This window comes from Ranitomeya imitator, chromosome 2 (assembly GCF_032444005.1).
Source record: "Ranitomeya imitator isolate aRanImi1 chromosome 2, aRanImi1.pri, whole genome shotgun sequence".
NCBI lineage: Eukaryota > Metazoa > Chordata > Amphibia > Anura > Dendrobatidae > Ranitomeya > Ranitomeya imitator.
The window spans coordinates 76,315,415-76,335,119 of NC_091283.1; the positions used below are offsets into that span (position 1 = coordinate 76,315,415).

Genomic DNA, 19,705 nt, shown 5'->3' on the forward strand with positions numbered 1-19,705 from the left:
CGGTAACTGTATACAGTGTATACTCCCCGGTGTGCGGTGACTGTATACAGTGTATACTCCCTGGTGTGCGGTGACTGTATACAGTGTATACTCCCCGGTGTGCGGTGACTGTATACAGTGTATACTCCCCGGTGTGCGGTGACTGTATACAGTGTATACTCCCCGGTGTGCGGTGACTGTATACAGTGTATACTCCCCGGTGTGCGGTGACTGTATACAGTGTATACATTCCCCGGTGTGGGGTGACTGTATACAGTGTGTACTCCCCGGTGTGTGGTGACTTTATATAGTGTGTACTCTCTGGTGTGCGGTGACTGTATACAGCAGTGTTCCCCAACTCCGATCCTCGTGAGCCACCAACAGGTCATGTGTTCAGGATTTCTTTAGTATTGCACAGGTGATAATTCAATCACCTGTGCAATACTAAGGAAATCCTGAAAACATGACCTGTTGGTGGCTCACGAGGACTGGAGTTGGGGAACACTGGTATACAGTGTATACTCTTCGGTGTGCGGTGACTGTATAAAGTGTGTAGTCCCCGGTGTGCGGTGACTGTATACAGTGTATACTCCCCAGTGGGTGGTGACTGTATATAGTGTGTACTCCCCGGTGTGTGGTGACTGTATATAGTGTGTACTCCCCGGTGTGCGGTGACTGTATACAGTGTATACTCCCCGGTGTGCATTGACTGTATGCAGTGTATACTCCCGGGTGTGTGGTGACTGTATATAGTGTATACTCCCCGGTGTGTGGTGACTGTATACAGTGTATACTCCCCGATGTGCGGTGACTGTATACAGTGTGTACTCCCCGCTGTGTGGTTGACTGTATACAGTGTATACATTCCCCGGTGTGTGGTGACTGTATACAGTGTATACTCCCCGGTGTGCGATGACTGTATACAGTGTATACTCCCCGGTGTGCGGTGACTGTATACAGTGTATACATTCCCCGGTGTGGGGTGACTGTATACAGTGTATACTCCCCGGTGTGCGGTAACTGTATACAGTGTATACTCCCCGGTGTGCGATGACTGTATACAGTGTATACTCCCCGGTGTGCGGTGACTGTATACAGTGTATACATTCCCCGGTGTGTGGTGACTGTATACAGTGTATACTCCCCGGTGTGCGGTAACTGTATACAGTGTATACTCCCCGGTGTGCGGTGACTGTATACAGTGTATACTCCCTGGTGTGCGGTGACTGTATACAGTGTATACTCCCCGGTGTGCGGTGACTGTATACAGTGTATACTCCCCGGTGTGCGGTGACTGTATACAGTGTATACTCCCCGGTGTGCGGTGACTGTATACAGTGTATACTCCCCGGTGTGCGGTGACTGTATACAGTGTATACTCCCCGGTGTGCGGTGACTGTATTCAGTGTGTACTCCCCGGTGTGCGGTGACTGTATACAGTGTATACTCCCCGGTGTGCGGTGACTGTATACAGTGTATACATTCCCCGGTGTGCGGTGACTGTATAGAGTGTATACTCCCCGGTGTGCGGTGACTGTATACAGTGTATACTACCCGGTGTGCGGTGACTGTATACAGTGTGTACTCCCCGGTGTGCGGTGACTGTATACAGTGTGTACTCCCCGGTGTGCGGTGACTGTATACAGTGTGTACTCCCCGGTGTGCGGTGACTGTATACAGTGTATACTCCCCGGTGTGCGGTGACTGTATACAGTGTGTACTCCCCGGTGTGCGGTGACTGTATACAGTGTATACTCCCCGGTGTGCGGTGACTGTATACAGTGTGTACTCCCCGGTGTGCGGTGACTGTATACAGTGTGTACTCCCCGGTATGCAGTGACTGTATACAGTGTGTACTCCCCGGTGTGCGGTGACTGTATACAGTGTATACTCCCCGGTGTGCGGTGACTGTATATAGTGTATACTCCCCGGTGTGCGGTGACTGTATACAGTGTGTACTCCCCGGTGTGCGGTGACTGTATACAGTGTGTACTCCCCGGTGTGTAGTGACTGTATACAGTGTGTACTCCCCGGTGTGCGGTGACTGTATATAGTGTGTACTCCCCGGTGTGCGGTGACTCTATATAGTGTATACTCCCCGATGTGCGGCGACTGTATACAGTGTGTACTCCCCGGTGTGTGGTGACTGTATACAGTGTATACACCCCGGTGTGCGGTGACTGTATACAGTGTATACTCCCCGATGTGCGGTGACTGTATACAGTGTATACATTCCCCGGTGTGCGGTGACTGTATACAGTGTGTACTCCCCGGTGTGCGGTGACTGTATATAGTGTATACTCCCCGGTGTGCGTTGACTGCATACAGTGTATACTCCTCGGTGAGCTGTGACTGTATACAGTGTGTACTCCCCGGTGTGCGGTGACTGTATACTCCCGGTGTGCGTTGACTGCATACAGTGTATACTCCTCGGTGAGCTGTGACTGTATACAGTGTGTACTCCCCGGTGTGTGGTGACTGTATACAGTGTGTACTCCCCGGTGTGCGGTGACTGTATACAGTGTATACTCCCGGTGTGCGGTGACTGTATACAGTGTATACTCTTCGGTGAGCTGTGACTGTATACAGTGTGTACTCCCCGGTGTGCGGTGACTGTATACAGTGTATACTCCCCGGTGTGCGGTGACTGTATATAGTGTATACACTCCCAGGTGTGCGGTGACTGTATACAGTGTATACTCCCCGGTGTGCGGTGACTGTATATAGTGTATACACTCCCCGGTGTGCGGTGACTGTATACAGTGTGTACTCCCCGGTGTGCGGTGAGGTGACTGTATATAGTGTATACACTCCCGGGTGTGCGGTGACTGTATACAGTGTATACTCCCCGGTGTGCGGTGACTGTATATAGTGTATACACTTCCCGGTGTGCGGTGACTGTATACAGTGTGTACTCCCCGGTGTGCGGTGAGGTGACTGTATATAGTGTATACACTCCCGGGTGTGCGGTGACTGTATACAGTGTATACTCCCCGGTGTGCGGTGACTGTATATAGTGTATACACTCTCCGGTGTGCGGTGACTGTATACAGTGTGTACTCCCCGGTGTGCAGTGCCAGTATACAGTGTATACACTCCCCGGTGTGCAGTGCCAGTGACTATACTGCGTGCACCGGGTGCTGGGCCTCTCCTTCGCCAGTAGAGGGCGGCAGCTGCTGCTGTTTGACTCATTGTCTGGGAGGACTCTGCCAGGCAGACCTGCCCCTGTCATGGCGCCGTGCGGTCCGGTGGTGCCGGGCTCCTGGTGCACGGGTCCCTGGCTGGCAGTGCCGTTATTGTTTATTATAGGTCTGTGTTGGGCAGAGGACAGCGCCATGGAGGATATCGTGACGGAGAAGCAGGTGGAGGCCATTCACCGCCTGGACAGCACCAACCTGCTGATCTTCATCCTTCTGCTCACCCTCACCATCCTCACCATCTGGCTGTTCAAGCACCGCAGGTTTCGCTTCCTCCATGAGACTGGCCTGGCCATGATCTATGGTAGGTGCCAGCCCGGGTGGGGGCAGTGCAGGAGGGAGGCGACGATGCCACCAGTCCTGCCAGACGTCATGCCCCTTGCACCCACACCAGGCAATGGTGGTGACGGGCAGTGACTGCACAGGGCGACCCAGGGGCAAGTGCTGTGTAAGTGTGCATGGCCTGTGCTACAGATATGTATAGTATGGGAACAACACCCCTAAAAGTGCCACATGCCGGCCACAGGTCCTCCTGTGCTAATACACGCCAGCCACAGGTCCTCGTGTACTAATACACGCCAGCCACAGGTCCTCCTGTACTAATACACGCCAGCCACAGGTCCTCCTGTACTAATACACGCCAGCCACAGGTCCTCCTGTACTAATACACGCCAGCCACAGGTCCTCCTGTACTAATACACGCCAGCCACAGGTCCTCCTGTACTAATACACGCCAGCCACAGGTCCTCCTGTACTAATACACGCCAGCCACAGGTCCTCCTGTAATAATGCACGCCAGCCACAGGTCCTCCTGTAATAATTCACGCCAGCCACAGGTCCTCCTGTACTAATACCCGCTGGCCACACGAATCAGAAGATGCGCCAAGGACGCCGCAAGTAGTAGGAGGTCCGCAGGGCTCTGGTCCTGCCACTCTGTCTGGTGTGCTATATTCACCTTCACATTATTCCAAAACATCTAATTTTAAAATTGATGCAAATTTACTCCTGGAACTTCTATAATTCTCACCGTTTTGTTTCTGCAGCCGTTGCATCGCCATGGTAACAGACCGCAAACAAATATCTGCAGTGTCATCCTGCATTCTCCTACTGTCTTCCATTTGTCCCCTTCTTTGGGCTAAGTTAGTAAGGTGGACAGATAGGAGGTAAAACGGCTGCAGGATGAGACTGCGCAGCGTTTATCTGTTACCATGGAGATGCATCGTTTGCTTAGGAGCTGTGGACACAAAACAGTAAACCCTTATGTACATTATTTTATACGTGCAGTGAGAGCATGAAAGCGTTTCTGGATGTGTGCATGGTACGTAGCCTTCACACCATCCAGGGCTTTATGTGTGTACATAGGATGTTTGGATTTCGGTGTAATATGATTTGTTAACTTATCGTCCAATAAAGGAAGTCATTGTTCAGTGACTTAAAGTCAACAGTACAATCTCTTGATAGTTTCCATTTCACGTGTTTCTTGTCAATCTACTTCTGGGTAAATATTCACCAAAAAGCTTCCTATCGGCCCCCGACACGTAACGCTTGTCCCAACTCGGTATCGACCCCCTCAAAAAGAAGCCGCCATAACCATCAGACCGACGGGAACACCAGCAAACTGCAGAGGGGGACCCCTGACCCGTGGTGGCACGTACGCCCAGGTCCTGACTGCACTTGCACCATTTTTTGTCTAGTTTTTGGTGTCTATTTTATGCGTTCTCCTGTTTAGTTTTTTATGTTCGGCATTGTGGTTTGGGATTTCCAGATGATTTGGCTGAATCGTCAACTGTGACTTTTCTTTTTGAGCAGTTTCTGCCCCCCACCCCACTCCCCCAGAGTTATTCTATATACACCTGCATTTTTTGCAAATTTTATGTCATTTGGTGACTTTTGTCTCAAAACCAGATTAAGGACAAAATACAGAACATTTTTTATTTGGCACATTCATGAAACATTTTTATCAATTTGGCCCCAAAAAGAGGCAACTAATCTCACAAGATATAAAAAAAGAGGCTGTCCTCTCTATACTTCTCGTCTGTGGTTGTTAATGGGACCATTCCAGTTAATCCCGGTAAACCCCACCCAAAAAAGTACCAATCACCTTTTTCTATTTGTGATAAGTTACTGAAAAGTCTGTACGATCCCCCCATACACCAGCGTCCAGTGGCTGTGATCTCTATACCACTGTGTGAGATTCAATGTGTCGGGCTACTGGGCCTAAAAACACCTTTGGTTCAGTGCACATCATATTAAAGGAAATCTGTCAGCAGGTTTTTGCTACAACATCTGAGAGCAGCATGATGTAGAGGAAGATACCTTGATTCCAGCATGGCATCACTTAGTTTACTGGGTGCAGCATGTTGTGACACAATGAGAGTTTTTAAATGTAGAATGCAGCAGAGCTGAGAAATCTAACCCCGCGCACACCAGGCTCTCTATGTACATTGTCTATTGTCAGTGAGCTGGTTATCACAGGAGGAGGCGGAGTCTCGACTAGTAAGCATGTGCCAGCTAGTCTAAACAACAATAATAATGTCCTGGTGATAAAACCTTCATTGTAAGTAAACCACAGCACACAACCTAAGTGACACATTGTTTCAAATGTAATCTGTGTCTTAATCACTACCCCATGCTGTCCTGCTGACAGATTCACTTTAAGCTGGCATCTGATCTATGTGGTCTGTCTCCTCTAACCCCTGGTGATCAGTTTTTATCCCTCCATCTGTGCTGTTTTGGGTGAATTGTGGCACTACAAGTGCCAGGTGCGCCAGAATGGCTTTCATTTTTGATACGTAAAGAGGGATTCTCCCCTAATAGAACATATGGGCAGGAGTCATCATTACCCCTGTTGTAAATACACAGAATTTATCCTGCCAAACCTGAGCTATATTTATTCCTGTAGCCAAACTCGTGGGAATCCCCTAATGTTCAGAATGAAAAGAAAGATTCACACTTCACAGTGCCTGATCAGTGCGGAGGCTCACATTTGTTTTATCAAGACTTTTCAAACTTTCCCAAAAGTTTAAAAACTTTGGAAATCTTCTATAACACATCTGCTATTGTTCTTTGTGTTGTGGATAATACACTTAAGTAAAGGGGTTAAAGAGTTTGTTTCATAAAGCCGACTCCTGTCCAGAGAGCCCAGATCTTCTGTCGGGACCACCCTCTATACGGAAGGACATGCTTCTGAATGACTGCCATGCCACGCCGAGGGGGCACTTATCACCTGTACCCGGTCTGAACGGTCATTCTGTGCCGACAGTCCCTCTAGCATCAGGCTGCCTTACTGCAAGAACGGATACAGGAAGAAATGAGCTTCTATCCTCCCTGCAGCCACTCGCTACCAGTCCAGGGAGTGAATAGCTATCGCTGACCACACAGTGAGCCCGGCTATAATCACCCCCTATCACTCGCTCATTGGGGTCTGCTCTGCACACACACACTGCATGCACACTGCCCACACACACTGCATGCAGGCTGTCAGTCCAAGTGCTGGGGAGTGATTATAGTGTGTAGTCAGGGTGACTGTAATCATCCCTTGCATCGCCCAGATGATTGGTAGCGAGTGGCTGCACGGAGAATATACTGTAAGTTAAGGGGTGCTCTCAAGTTTGGAAGTTATCCCCTATCCTTCCTGGTTGCTGCAGGGTCTCGCCCCTGGGACCCTCATTAATGCCGAGAGCCAGGGCTCTTCAGTGTGAATGGAGGGTTGTTCATACACGCTGCTGATCCATTCATTCTAAAGGCCAAAGATCAGCTGAAATCTGTGATTGGTTATCCCTGGCGGTCCCATTAAGAATGAAAAGCGCGGCGGTGCGCACGATCGACCAGCGCTCCCGTCACACTGACGAGTGGCTCTCAGGGTTGGTCCCCAGCGATTGGGAAATTGTCACCTATCCCACGAATAGGGGATGACTTCCATACTTGGGAATATCCTTTTAATGTTCTCCCTCTAATTAGGCAGCCTAACATAGCGATTCCTACCCCCAGATTAGCGCTGTATCTGCAGGTAAATGGCATTTCTGGCCTGGACGTGACACGTCCCTTTACGGGGGCAGATGGGGAAGGGTTGCGGGGTCAGTAGGTGCCATATTCCCAAGGAGCAGGAAGATTAGCCAGACTAATGCGGGGGCAGAGTTGAGCATGTGCCGGTCGGTGCTCCTCGGCCGCCATGTTCATTTCCCAAAATGGTCAAAGAGTTGGAAAATACTTGGAACCTGATCTGCTCGTTCTTTTGTTTCCAAATTGCCAGAAATCTTGTGGACTTTTTGAGCTTTGCAGCGACAGCACTTAGCATCGGATTAGGGTGACCTTTGCCGGTACGGCGCAGGTCAAGGTCAGAGTTGCCACCTTATTGTACCAGGACGGAGGCGTTCTCACGGCCCCATTTACATCCATGAGAACATTTGGCTCCTGTAAAGCTTCTGTTTGTACATAGCACAATTATTATTATTTTTTACGTTCTGACACTGCAGTAATTTTGGAGCGGGGTCATACTTCTCTGGGGTAAGCATGCTGTATGGTGGGATTATCCGTGCGGCACGAGGAGAGGCTTAGAATGAACGGCGGACGCCCCTGACTATATTTTGTTTCTGGTGGGGGGCTCTATGCCATTCTCTTGCGCTAGCAGAGCTGCTGTTTGCTGCACTGTGCTGGCGGTCAGTCCGGTCGGCTGTATTGGCAGACAACTGATCTCATTGTATTTTATTAAGTGGTGGAACGCTGTAGTCTGAGTAGACGTTGTTTTTCCACCTACCCCGTCATCCGGCGCGGTCATATCTTTTCCAGTTCTAATTTTTAAAGTAATTGTGAGTTTTTCCTATAGGTCATTCCCATGTGATTTCCCTAAGGAGCTCACTGTGATGTCTTATTAAGCATTGCCCGACATGTTAGCCGTGGATAACCCGTCCCTATATGTTGATTTCCAATCTCCTGTAATTGGGGTCCCTATGACATTTGTGCCCGCACCTGTTGATCACCACACACCAGTACTGTGCAAGAAGTATAGTGTGAACAGTGGCTGTAAGCTCGCCCCGGCCCTTTGATTGCTGGCGTGATCCACAGCGCGTCTGTCAATCAAAGTGCCGGGCGTCCTCACAGTATAGTGAGCGGTGACTGTACTCGCTCTCCGCACCGCCCCTATGCTCCTTAGGGGAAATAAATTCATTTTCTCCCAGTAGCCGCACTTAAAGTAATGCACCCATTCAGTGTTGTAACATTAGAGTGCAGATTAACCCTATATCTGCGCACCGATGGGTAGCTATGACAGCTGGGGGGCTGTTGAGGATCTCCGTGTTTGTCATTATGCAGCTCCCTTGAATCCCAGCCTGTGACCAGGCTTCAAAGGAGACCGTGATTTTAATTATATGCAGCAATAGTGTGCTATTGCTGTATATAGTACAATCGATCAGACAATTGCAGGTTCAAGTCCCCAAAGGGGACTAATAAATACAGTGAAAAGTTAAAAAAAAAAAAGTGTAAAAATATAAAAGTTCAAATCACCCCATTAAAAATAAAGATAGGTAAAAAAAAAGTGTGTTGTTGCAGTGTTCAGTAAAGTCCCATATATTGAAATATAAAAATTATTAACCTGATTTGTATACGGAAAAAAATTCAAAGCTCAAAAATTGTGTATTTTGGGACACTGCAACACCGCAAAAAATGCTGTAAGAAGCGTTCAAAAAGTCATATCTATCCCAAAATGGTATCACTAGAAACGTCATTTCGCCCTGCAAAAATAAGCCATAACACAGCTCCATCGACCAAAAAAAGAAAACGTTACGGGTCTCGGAAAATGCTGGCAAAGGCATTTTTTTTTTATTTAATTGAATTTTTTTTCTCACCACTAAAATCCTTAAAAAAAACTGGACCTCTTTGATATTGCTGTCATCGTACTGATGAGCAGAGTTTTACCGCACAGTGTATGCCTTAAAAACAATTCCCTAAAAAGCAAAACAATTTCAGGATTGGGGGTTGGTGTTTTTTCCTGCAATTTCACACAATTTTTTCCCCTTTTTCTATTACACTATGTGGTAAAATGAATGGCGTTATTAAAAAAAATACAAGCCGTCATATGTCTATGTGGACAGAAAAATGAAAAAGTTATGGCTCAGGGAAGAAGGGGAGGAAAAAACGTAATTACGGAAATGGGCCGCGTCCGGGGGAAAAAGCCCCAAAAACCTGAAAATGTGCCTGATCCCATAAGGGGAGTATGGTCCGGTCTGGATCTGGCTAATCCCAGTTTTGTTTTCCAGGTCTGGTTGTCGGGGTGGTGCTGCGGTACGGGGTGCACCTTACCAGTGACGCCAACAACGTAACCATTAGCTGCGAGCAGCAGATGACCCCGGTGGCCACGCTGCTGGTGAACGTCAGCGGCACCTTCTACGAGTACACCCTGAAAGGAGAGATCAGCCCCCAGGAGGCTAGCAATCTGCAGGACAATGAAATGCTGCGGAAGGTGAGTTCTCCGCTAATTCACTGTCACAACCTACATTTATCAATGGCCGGATCAGTTTACAGCCTGGTTTGTGCAATGTCAGCCACGTGATTGAGGTCATAGACAGCTCGCTCTGGCTGCCGCCTGCTGACAGCACCCTCCTCCATGACGTACCTGCATAGCACGCCGCCGGTGTCACACTCCTAATATACATAGGTGTAGGCTGGAAACTTTTCTGTTGACTTATACTGGGGTCCGCGGGGGGTTCTGCAGTAGTTTCTGTCACTTTTAGGACAGGAGCAGAACTGCACGCAGCACTAATCCTTTGCATCGAGTGTCCCAGCGTATAACACAGATGTAGCCAGTGTATCAGTAATGTGATTGGCTAATAGAGTGGATCCCCCTCGCTGCCAGACTCCATTAAAGAGCAAAGCAAGGTGTAAATAGTCAGTCGTTTCAAAAACTTTACATCGAGAGTGTAAGTGATGATGAGAAACTTTGTATTATCAGAAAAAAATGTCTATTTCTCCACTCATGAGCCACTTCTAGATCCTCTCTCCTGAATTTATATATTGAAAATCTGTCTTAAAAGACAGATTCGACTCACTGAGGGATCAGGTTACATGTTGCATATAGAGGGCTATTGATGGGGATGAGGGAAGCAGCTGTATACAGTGACGCACGCATGCACACACACAGTAAGGGTTTTAAAGGGAATCTGTCACCACTATGTAATCTGAGAGCAGCATGATGTACAGGCAGACACCCTGACTCCAGTGATGTGTCACTTACTAGGCTGCTTGTTTCAGTTTCAATAATATCAGTGTTTTATCAGCAGGAGATGATCACTAGAGAACTAGTTGTCTCATGCCATGTAGTCCTCCTGTTCTGTATAACCCCGCCCCACCACTGATTGACAGCTTTCTGCCCATGCAGAGTATACACAGAAAACTGCTAATTAGTGGTGAGGTTATACAGAGCTCAGTCTTCAGAAATATTGTCAGTCCTCGTGCACACAACAACTTATTCCGTGCTGCCACCTGAGACGACAGGTAAGCATTCCAGAAGTAAAGCCCCAGCATTATCTGCAGGACGTCTCTACTGTTCCCTTGTGGTCAGAGCTGCGCTTCCCGGCCCTCTTATTAGGCCTCACATTGGTTACTTGTGTCCTTTAGTGACTGTAGAAGTCTTTATTATTAGTAATGAATGTCGTACAGATTGTATATAACATTACTTCTTCTGCTTTTCTTGCAGATTACATTTGACCCTGAAGTTTTCTTCAATATTCTTCTTCCTCCAATTATATTTTATGCAGGATACAGCTTAAAAAGAGTAAGTATGTAGCACCTCTGCCCAGCGAGGATTTCACCTCTGCACTCGGCTGCTGATGGCCACTCGCGGTGGATTCGTTATAAGTCACATTGATCGAAGCGCTCGGTGCTCAACTCCAGTAGCGATCATAATGGAAGTGAATGGCAAACTCCAGCATTTTTCTCTCTCTGGTTCGAGCACCACCCGACACTCGGCACTGCTCACTGCTTGATCCTGCACCCTGATGCTGAGCGCGCTCGCCCATCACTGGTTATAAGTCATGTTGATCGAAACGCTCGGTGCTCGACTCCAGTAGTGATCATAAAGGCAAACTCCAGCATTTTTCTCTCTCTGATTCGAGCACCACCCGACACTCGGCACTGCTCGCTGCTTGATCCTGCACCCTGATGCTGAGCGCGCTCGCCCATTACTGGTTATAAGGCACTTTGCTTGTTAGCCCCCTCATTCTCTGTGTGTTTTGTACCTGTGATCTCCGACACAATGGCATGCCCCAGTCATCGTCTTACCTCTTCCCCTTCATAATACTTTATTGCTGGGACGTGCAGGTCCCATCCTTTTCTCCAAAATCATGTTCTGATCTGAGACCATTTCGTGGAGCTTTTCAAACATGGCAGAAAACCTTAGAATTTTCGGCCCTGATATTGGGGTGCGCTCATTATCGGCCTTTTCCATCTTCTGATTATTATTGCCCAATGGGGCAGGGTATGGTAAAGTAAAAATCCAATCCTGGCATACTTCAGTGCTAGTATTGCGACATACTGTAGTATTCTGGTGTATGGCGTCCTGGGCTATGAAGATAACTTCACAGCTCCCTTGTCTGTGTGCGCCCGTCCTCAGACCCCTGTAGTGAGAGGTCCTCTGCAGATATTGGGCAGGACAAAGCCGTTACAGTGACTAGTACTAGCACCCGCCATACTAAATAATGACGTGGCTGTGATATGTCAGCGTAATCTGACGGGTAACTCTCGGCGAGCCCTTTCACCACACGGCCCCACTCTTGACCATCACCGTCCGTGGACTGAAGCGCCGTCTTCTCCAGCTAGGACTGTGCGGCAGGTCTCCTTACAGAGTAGGAGCCATGTTGTGCAGGATATTGCCAATGCAATGTACAAACCTCCATAATAAATGTGATTGTTTAGTTATAGACCATCTCAATGACCCCCGCGTCCCCCGTATTTTTGTCTTCCCTTCTAGAGGCATTTCTTCCGAAACCTGGGCTCAATTCTCGCCTACGCCTTCCTGGGGACAGTGCTTTCCTGTTTTATGATTGGGTAGGTATATCTCATCTGCATAAATCCGTGAAATGTTGTATATTATATTGTATATTTTTCTGTATCTGAGGCTCTGGAAGACTTATAGCGGTATTCCTATCTCCAAGGTCATATCCCAATATATAGTAGGTATAATAATAATATTATTAGCAAATACCTTCAATTAGAAAAGTAGTGTAGTTCTTCTGATTCATGATGTCTCTTTGCTCATGTGCAGGCATTGCAGGAACTTAGGTGTCGATGTTTACGACCGCTAGCAACTAGCTATCGCTATATCAGTGGCCGTAACCATCGATACCTAAGTCCTGCAAAGCCTGCACATGAGAAAAGAGACATTGCGAATCAGAAGAACTATACTACATTTCTAATTGAAGGTATTTCCTAATATTATTATTATACCTATTATATATTGGCATAGGATCTTGGAGATGGGAATACCCCCTTAAGCCCACCATACACATTAGATGACTGTTGAGCGAACAGTGTTTCGGACAATCGTTCACCCGACAACCATCTCGCCTGTCCCTCCCTTACACAGGAGCGCTCCTTCTCCCAGCTTATCTCTGGGGGAGAAATCTGACATGCCCGATTGACGTCTCCCCCGATGATCAGTTGGTCGGTGCCCCCATACGCATTAGCGGGTCACCTGAACCTGTCAGTATCTGTGGGCTCGGCTGATATTGATGTAATGTGTATGGGGGGCTCAGTGATTAGCAAAGATAAGTCATATTGGCCGATAACATTGCTTTTCTCCTTCCCTCAGGGCTCTGATGTACGGATGTGTGAAGTTAATGAAACTCATAGGAACATTAGGCGGCGACTTTTATTTTACTGACTGTCTATTTTATGGCGCCATCATTTCTGCAACTGATCCAGGTAAGCCCATGTGCTGTGTATACGGTGTATACTGTGTGCGCTCGTGTCATTACTTTCCAAAATACCGGAAGCATAAGAATATCCATCACATAGAAGAAGAGACAAATTGTGACATATTTCCGTTACCCACAGAAGTGAGGCTCCTAGTGAGCGGCAGCTCTGTATTCTGCAGACATGAAAGCTAGAGTTTTTCTGTTACATCGTCAGTTAAGTCTAGGGTTTAATTTGATTCTTTGTGAACTGTCGGTTTTGGCATACACAGTTTTGGGTTTTAGTGCCCCCCGTATTTCCCCTCTGGAAAAGGTAATATGTAAAGGTGGTCTCTGCAGGGCGCACAGAATAGGCACCGCACGTTGCCTACCACTGATGTCCCCCTCCTTATAGAGGATGAAACGCGTCAGGAACAAGAAATGGACGCTGTAGGGTAACTTAGTCCAGGGGTCAGTTGGTACCACCCCTTTAAAGGCATAATTAATTGTTTTGAGGGTTTATTAGGAGCAGCTGTTAAATCGTCTGACTCCTGTTCTGTTCGGGAGCCTGTTCATATTAGCTGATTGTGCTTCCCTTAGGATCGGCCATCAGTGTTTGATGTTCATGTCTCAAAAGGAATCTATCACCAGGTTTTTGTTACCTGATGTGAGATCAGCATGATGTAGGGGAGGAAACCCTGATTCCAGTGATTTGCCACTTACTGGGCTGCTTTGTGTAGTTTTTATAAAATCACTGTTTTATCAGAAGGAGAGTATCACCTTTCATATGATAAACTATGAATTTTTCCCCTCTCTGTGTTCTTAGAAAATGCAAATTGAAGTAACTTCTTAAACAGTTTTCATAAAAAAAATATCCTACCTCTTTGCTGGTGTGGAGTCTTTCACCTAGCTGGATGATCTGCTCTACTGATAAAAATCAGCCCGGGCTCCTTCCCCTGCTTTCCTTCAGTGGTAAAGATTGCAACAGGGAGGGGGTTGTACTCAGATCTCAAGTATGGAGAGATGAAAGCATCTACAGTGTCAGTGAGGGCAGAGAAATAGGTCTTTTTTTTTTTTTTTATAAGGATAGCACATGGCAAGGATATGAGTGCAGGATAGAAGCTGTGCTGATATGAGCTAAGGGACACTTTGTGCACATAAATGTCATTTCTCCTTCGCCTCATTGGGGGACACAGACCATGGGTGTATGCTGCTGCCACCAGGAGGCTGACACTAAGTAATACAAAAAAAGTCAGCTCCTCCCCTGCAGTATACACCCTCCTGCTGGCCCCCAGCTAACCAGTTCTTGCTTAGTGTCCGTAGGAGGCACACGGACGGGTCTGCTTTTCAGACCCTGAGAACTCTGTTTACTTTAACCTTTTACAACGGACGAAGGGAGCGACGGATTCTTTCATGTTCCGATCTCTCCCGAACCAACAACAGGCGAGCACGGGAGTTTCACCTCTCCGTATCCTCTCCTGCGACGTGGGAAGCCACTGCCTGAGCTGATTCTAGGGGCGACGGGCCCCTTCAAGGGCACCGATCTCCCCCCTCCCTTATCAGACGAGCACTGGAGTTTCACCTTCAGTATCCTCTTCTGCAGCCAGGCCTATTGCCGGACATTCAGCCCTGCCCACCAGGTTTTACCCTCGGCTGTACAGAGTCACTTTTCAGCGTGGCGTCCGAGCAGCCCCCACTGCACCACCACTATTAAGAGCGGATGGTACAAGGAGGCGGACGGTTCCTCTCCACCTCCCTGCTAAAGGAACGATGGATTGAGGACTTTTCTTACCCCTGCACCTTCCAAACAGCAGCAACAGCACAGGATCTTTTCTCTACCTCTGACCTGCTGAACAAAGCTGCATACTGGGGTAAGTGCTGGGACTCGAGCGGTGGGAGGGCTCTGCGCATCTGGCGGTTTATTCCCTCGTTCGGCGCCGGCTGGCTTAAAAAATTTAGCCCCCGGCTTCGGGTTTGTGTAGGCCGCAACCCGGAACTCTTCAGGTTCCGACCCCCTATTCAGGCGCCTCTCATTCAGGACGAGAGCTCTATTCTCGGCGGCCATCTTCATCCTCCTGCCATTTCCGGACACGAGCTCATCCGGAAGTGGCTGCTGCATCGCACCGGCGGTACTCAGCGCTGCACTCAGCGCTATTCCAGTCGGGGGACTCAGAATCTCGGTAAGGAGAATCCTCCCTCCGCACCCCTCCCCCGCACGCACCCCGGCAGCATAAAGGGACTAGCGTTCCCTCTTTTTTAATACTTAACTCCTGCAATCTCTGGTTGTCCAGCAGCCTCTGGTCTTAAAGGCACAGGTCTTAAGGGTACATGACCGCATTCCCTGGCCTTAAAGACACATGCCCCTTATAGGTACATGTCCAGCTTTCCCTGGCTTTAACTCATGACCAGCATCCCCTGGTCTTAAAGGTTCCCTAGTTTTTAAAAAGGGGCACATTACCAGCATTCTCTGCTCTTTAAGTCATGACCAGCCAGGAGCCGGTCACCTTCCACAGAGTACTTAGTTCAAATGAGCTCAGGAGCCCTCCGCCGCCGCCGATCCCGGCTCTTCCCAGAGTACCTGGGTACAACGCTGAATATGGATCGCATATTGCCTTGGATTGCCAGAGCTTCAGCAAAAGAAGGACTCTCCTATTTACACCATCAACAAATTGACGAGTGATTCACCGGACAGAAGCCTCTAAGTAGGTTGCTATACCTGGTCTGTTTTTTATGGGCGACGGGTTTTTTAAAAGGCACCGATTTCCCCCCCCCCCCCCCCCCCCCACATCTTCAACACACGAACACATGCAATGTCGCCTCCATGTATCCTCTTCTGCATCCAGGCCTAACGCCAGACAACCTACCCTGCCCACCCGGGGACCTCAACTCTGGGGATGTACAGAGGCACATATTTTTGGCGTCCGAGCACCCCCCTTTGTATCACCACTATTTAGCGGATGATGCAAGAAAGCGGACGATCCCTCTCCACGTCCCTGTTAGATGATGGATCGAGGGTTCCTAATTTTCTACTCTGCACGACGATGGCAAGAGACCTGCTGGTTGCAGCCCCGCTTTTTGCCACTTCGCAGACTAATCGGGTAGAATTTCTGGTGGTATTCCTACCAGTATCTCCGCCCGATGTATCATCAATTAAAATACCACAGACGGTCGGATATCAAATCTGGTGCGTTCCGTCTTGTGGTTTCGGGTTCAGCGCTCTCCTCCCCATGGGTTGCTAGACAAATAGTCTCCTGGTCAGAGACCTTAACTACTTCGATTCAAATCAAATCTTCTGAGCGGGAGACTAACAAGGGATCGTGTCTTTTCTACAGACCCATCCAGCAGTGGAAGCGTTGTCCGGGACAGTCTAGATCTAAGGAATCTTGGTTTCAAAAAGGAGGCAACGAAAAGTAAGATCATTCCTGGTCCTCAAACTTCTAACAACCTTTCACAGGGTCCTCCTCTTTCAGATGGAGTTCCTCCGCTCAGCCATCGACATTCGGGATTCTTACCCTCACATGCCTATTTTTTTTCCCCTCTACAATAATCTCTTCGCCTTTCCATTCGCGAACAGCATTTTCAAGTCACGATCTTGCCCTTCGGCCTGGCTACCGCACCAGAGTGGTCGCAAGGGTCATAGCGGTGGTCATGTGCTTCTTGCATCCTAGAAGCATAGTCGTCCTGCCCTACTTGGTCGACTTTCTAGCCGCTCTTCAAGGACCACGCTAAGTCGTCTATATCACTTGCAATACCCTCTCACTTGGGCTAGCAGCTAAACTTAGACAAGCTTTTTCCTCATTCCCAGCCCAGCAGATCCTCTTTGAGGATGATCCTGCACAAGAAGGATGTTGATTCTCTCTCGAGTCAAGGTCGTGGCCCTTCAACAGGGAGCTTGTGCACTTGATCACTCATTCCCTCGGTTCATTCAATTCGCTAGGAGGGTTCTGAGGAAAAAGTCGACAATGGAAGAAGTATCTTTCGCTCCTCTCGTTTGCAGCAAGTGAATCAGGCTTTCAAAGATAGTCTCTAAGCTCCATCCTCATCCAGAGCCTTCTCCTGGTTCAATGGTTATTAGGGAATACCGATGCCAGTCTTCTTCTCCCGATCATTTCTCTGGACATCCGAACGGTACGGCTAATCCTACAGCAGGTCCACTGCCTTTAGATGGATCCGTCTTCAATTGGATAATGCCACGGCTGTACCATACGTCAATCATCTACCAGGTACCCACAGTCAAGCGCCATGGCCGAGGTACCTCGCACTCCCTGATGGGCCGAGATCTATCATTCGGTGATCTCAAGAGTACATATCCCTGGAGAAGAACACTGGGCGGCTGACATATTCAGCCGTCAGGGTTTCTCCTCAAGTGAGTGGGAACTTCACTCTGAAGTCTTCCTTCAGATCTGCCTTCACTGGAGTACTCCAGTTGTAGGTCGGATGGCATCCAAGCTGAACGCCAATGTACTCCAGTTCATGGGTTGGCCTCGAGATCAGAGACCATCGCAGTGCATGCTCTGTTCTTCCATGGTACCAATTTCCATAACCCCTCTTCCACTACGTCTGAGATCTTTTTGGAAGCAGGAAGGGCCCCAGTGATCCCGGGAGACCCGCACTGACCATGTCAGGTTTTCTCACTTGCGGTGCTAGTATTTTTCCGTCTTAGTTCGACAAAACTGGAAATATGGTCTTTCTCGCAGGGAGCCTTCACCTGTAGTTCTTCCCTACCGCGTACCATTAGATCTGTGGGACCTTAATGATCCTGGGGATCTTACAGTAGACTCCTTTTTCGATCCAGAAGGACTTTACTATCAGGGAAGGTCACTCCCCTTTTTTCTCTGCGTTCTGGTCATTCGGATGAGTCTTCAGAGCTCGCCGCTCTGTTTTCTTTCAGTCTCTTTTTCTTATTACCATCAAAGCAAGGTTGCCCTCAAGCCATCCCCTTCCCTCGTTGCCAAGGTGGTTTTGTATTCCCACTGTTGCAGGAGCATCGTCCTCTCATCTCCTTCGGCTTCAGTCCACAAGACGGAAGGGGTTCTCCATAATCTGGAAGAAGTAAGTGCTCCGAGCGGGTACGTATCGAGGACGGCGTCCTTCCGAAGGTTGGACACTTTACTTGGGCTTCTCGATGGTAAGTAGGCTTCCTGACGGTCACAGGAAGTGTTTAACCGTTTCATCGGCCATGTTAGCCTGGTGGATTCTTTTCACCATCCAGGAGTCCTTCCGTGCTAGATGTCAGCCTATCTCCCTGTCTGAGGGCTCTAGGCTCCAGACGTCGGAAGCACGACCGCAAGCTTACGAATTCCTCCAGTCTGCAGGCATTCTTGCAGCACTATAATTCACACACTTCCACAGATGTGAGTCTGGGCAGGTGGACTTTGCAGGCCGCGGTGGCGCACTTGTCAGTAGTGGTTACACGGCCTGATCTGACGTTGTCCCCTCCCAGGGACTGCTTTGGGACGTCCCATGGTCTGTGTCCCCCAATGAGGCGAAGGAGAAATAGGGATTTTTGTGTACTCACCGTAAAATACTTTTCTCCGAGCCATTCATTGGGGGACACAGCTCCCTCCCTATTATTAGTTTGTACTTGTTTTTATCATTTGATATGTTATACTCTCCTATATATTGTGACATGCTATACGCTTATATGTTCTAATTGATCTCCTACTGCTTTTGCACTGAACTGGTTATCTGGGGGCCAGCAGGAGGGTGTATACTGCAGGGGAGGAGCTAACTTTTTTTGTATTACTTAGTGTCAGCCTCCTGGTGGCAGCAGCATACACCCATGGTCTGTGTCCCCCAATGAATGGCTCGGAGAAAAGGATTTTACGGTGAGTACACAAAAATCCCTATATCCAGCCTATATTACAGGGAGGGTAGATCCCACAGAAGATTCTGAAACTTAGAGCAGGCTGCAAACTGTATATCAGGGTCTGAAATTAAGTAAAGGATTGAAAATTGCCGTTTAAAACTAACCCTACCATGTATAAAAATGTCAATTGTGTCCCTAGCCTTTAACTAGGAAATACAGTGATATTTTCCAGCCAAAGAAATTACTGAAATTGTTTTTCCTTCTTTTTCATTTTATAGTCACTGTCCTCGCTATATTCCACGAGTTGCATGTCGATGTCGATCTATACGCCCTTCTCTTTGGTGAAAGTGTCCTAAACGATGCTGTGGCCATAGTGCTGTCATCGTAAGTAATTGGCTTCCTTTCAGTAGGGATCAGACTCCATCACAGGTCGGATTCCCCCTGATCTCCTACAAATGGACTGTGAAAGGCCCTCCGTATAAAAGTTCTGTAAGACCCCAGTAACCCCTGCATGTTTTCAGCTGCACTGAGCCACATACTGTGTGTGACGTTCTCACACCACGGACACGTTACTTAAGAATTCATTACAATTCCAGAAGAATGAATGTCTCTTTTCCAGGTCGATAGTTGCATATCAGCCGGCTGGAGACAACAGTCACACGTTTGACATCACCGCCATGTTCAAGTCTGTGGGAATGTTCCTGGGTGTTTTCAGTGGATCGTTCGCTATGGGAGCAGCCACCGGATTGCTCACCGCACTAATATCCTTTTCAAGAGTCTCTTACATAAAAAAAAGTAGAAATGTTCCGTATACCTAACCCCGTCCTGCACTTTAG

At 48.3% G+C, this 19,705-nt stretch overlaps 1 protein-coding gene across 2 annotated transcripts in view; it reads left to right on the forward strand.

Moving 5' to 3' along the window:
- The first annotated feature begins 3,200 nt into the window (after positions 1 to 3,200).
- SLC9A6 (solute carrier family 9 member A6) overlaps positions 3,201 to 19,705 on the forward strand; it is a 55,474-nt gene continuing 38,969 nt past the window's right edge. For both annotated transcript variants that reach the window (XR_011317988.1, XM_069746982.1), the window contains exons 1-7: positions 3,201 to 3,480; positions 9,431 to 9,633; positions 10,867 to 10,944; positions 12,139 to 12,215; positions 12,979 to 13,091; positions 19,148 to 19,253; positions 19,489 to 19,630. Coding sequence is in view for 1 of the 2 variants with exons in the window: in XM_069746982.1 (XP_069603083.1) it covers positions 3,210 to 3,480; positions 9,431 to 9,633; positions 10,867 to 10,944; positions 12,139 to 12,215; positions 12,979 to 13,091; positions 19,148 to 19,253; positions 19,489 to 19,630 (990 nt within the window). In the remaining variant the exon portion in view is untranslated. The remainder of the gene's footprint in view (positions 3,481 to 9,430; positions 9,634 to 10,866; positions 10,945 to 12,138; positions 12,216 to 12,978; positions 13,092 to 19,147; positions 19,254 to 19,488; positions 19,631 to 19,705) is intronic.